We start from the raw sequence: 1,922 nt of genomic DNA, 5'->3' as shown, positions 1-1,922 counted from the left end.
CTAATATGCCATCCTTACCTATTGCATTTATGCCATTTTCTCTTGCGTTTCGGGCAAATGGAGACATATAATCTTCGTCGAAAGCCAATTTTCTGGCTTGCTGTGCGATCGAGTTGGCAGCTTGTTGCAGTAATAATAAATCTGTGGAGCCTTGCACTTTGACCATTTCTTTGACTATGGTGGAGTCGGGGAGGTTATCGAACACCCCGTCGGTGGCGACCATCAGCACGTCCCCCTCCTTCACAGAGAATTCTCGAGTCTCGGCGCTCTCGGGTCTGGAAGGGAAGGCGCCGTCAGTATCCGCGCGAGGCAGTCCATCGGGGAGTAAAAGGATAGCTCAATCTCTTTTGATTAGTGCGAATTTGAAGAGGTTCTATGAAATTGTTGTCATTGGCATATGAAATTGGGAATTCAAACAGCCTACAGGAAAATTGTCGAGATAGCTGTCTCTAATACAGAAATAGCGTATCGCAGGACAAAGCAAGGAGATAAATACAGCATAAAAGAAGACATCGATCGTTTCCCCCTGTTCCCCTTCGACCATCGACACTGACCTGTCGCTAAGGACCTGAGCGTTGGTGCCAGGAGGTGGGAGGGAGAGTTGGAAGGGGGTGTTGAAATAGTGCTGCTGTTCCTGTGAGCGGTGGACCACGGAGCCATCCCGGACGACCAGGAAGCCAGAGTCCCCGATGTTCGCCGAGTACAACTGGCCAGCTTCACCCTGCAGGACGACAACACAGGCCGTGCTGCTCCCTGCAAGAAGAGGTTGGAAATTAACACGTTTGTAGGCATATATATACGCATGCATACACAAAACACACCTATAAATATATAAAAAGACTGACACTTAAAAACGTAATTTGTAAGTCGCAAAAAACTTAAAAAGCTAATTTCATAAACATGGGTATTTTCACAAAATAATCATTATATACAACATTCCTATCACCATAAAACATATTGCTATAAGCTTCTAACCGAGTAGGCTAAACACAAACGCAAGCAAAAGCCACGGGAGGTCGTTCAGCCTGGAACCAAGGAAAACAAACGAGAGTAGCAAAGAGTGTAATGCCGTGGGAGGAAAGATAGTCAACAGTTCGCAGTTTAACCGCAAAAGTCGGGGTAACCATGGGCAAGGGGTCGTGGCTGTTGGGAAGAGGGAGAGTGCCTGACGGAGGGTTGAGTGAGGGAGAATACCTGTGGAAAACAAGGGAGAGACAAAAGCAAGTGGAGAAGGGGATCTAGAAGAAAGAGTCGAGGTGGAGACGAAGAACATTACGAACTGAAGGATAAGGCAGCGTCAATGCTTATTAGTAAACAGGCGGGAGCGGGTAGGGACTGTTTTGTTTCTCATGAAATTATTTTTTTACGAGTAAATTAAGTAAGCTTTTTATATATAATTTTTGATGTATCGTCATTGAGCATGACTTTAATACGCAAGATCAGGAAAAAAAGCAGCAAGTACAAGAAGCAGAAGGAAGACCAGAAAGCACAGAGCAGACAAGAAGTTCCTCCTCCCCTCCCTTGGCGCCGCAGCATCCAAAGACATACCCAGGATGTGCGTTTTGTTCTCCAGGAGTTCGTAATACGCCCTGGCGATGATGGCCGCGGGGTCGGAGGCCGTGTAGCTCCCCGTCCTGACCAGACGCTCGCTGACGCGCATCAGGGAGTTGGAGAACTCGCCAGGATCAATCCCCCAGGCCCGCCATCCGCCTACGCCGTCCGCTACGCCTGCAAAGAGAGAAAAAAAACGGTTAGGCTGGTCCAAACAACACGCCAAAACGACGCAAAGTACTCGTCGTCCAGGTCCAAGCAGAATGAGGCAGAGAGGACTCGACGCTACGCTGGAATCCACACGCTTAAAAGGCGGGTCGCTGCGGAAGCGTCACCCCCCATGCCTTTGTGATGAAATGCAGTCATGGGGA

The 1,922-nt window shown here is 48.4% G+C and overlaps 1 protein-coding gene across 1 annotated transcript in view; it reads right to left on the bottom strand.

Moving 5' to 3' along the window:
• The window catches only part of LOC119585204 (protein phosphatase PTC7 homolog), a gene marked incomplete at its 5' end in the record, with an annotated part of 4,311 nt that extends 2,583 nt beyond the window's left edge, over nucleotides 1-1,728 (bottom strand). Inside the window, 3 exon segments of the mRNA XM_037933854.1 lie at nucleotides 19-275; nucleotides 555-753; nucleotides 1,549-1,728. Of these exon segments, the coding sequence (XP_037789782.1) occupies nucleotides 19-275; nucleotides 555-753; nucleotides 1,549-1,660 (568 nt within the window).
• Between the last annotated feature and the right edge of the window lie 194 nt (nucleotides 1,729-1,922).

Source organism: Penaeus monodon, chromosome 19, assembly GCF_015228065.2.
Source record: "Penaeus monodon isolate SGIC_2016 chromosome 19, NSTDA_Pmon_1, whole genome shotgun sequence".
Classification (NCBI taxonomy): Eukaryota; Metazoa; Arthropoda; class Malacostraca; order Decapoda; family Penaeidae; genus Penaeus; species Penaeus monodon.
This window is presented reverse-complemented; position numbering and strand designations above follow the sequence as displayed.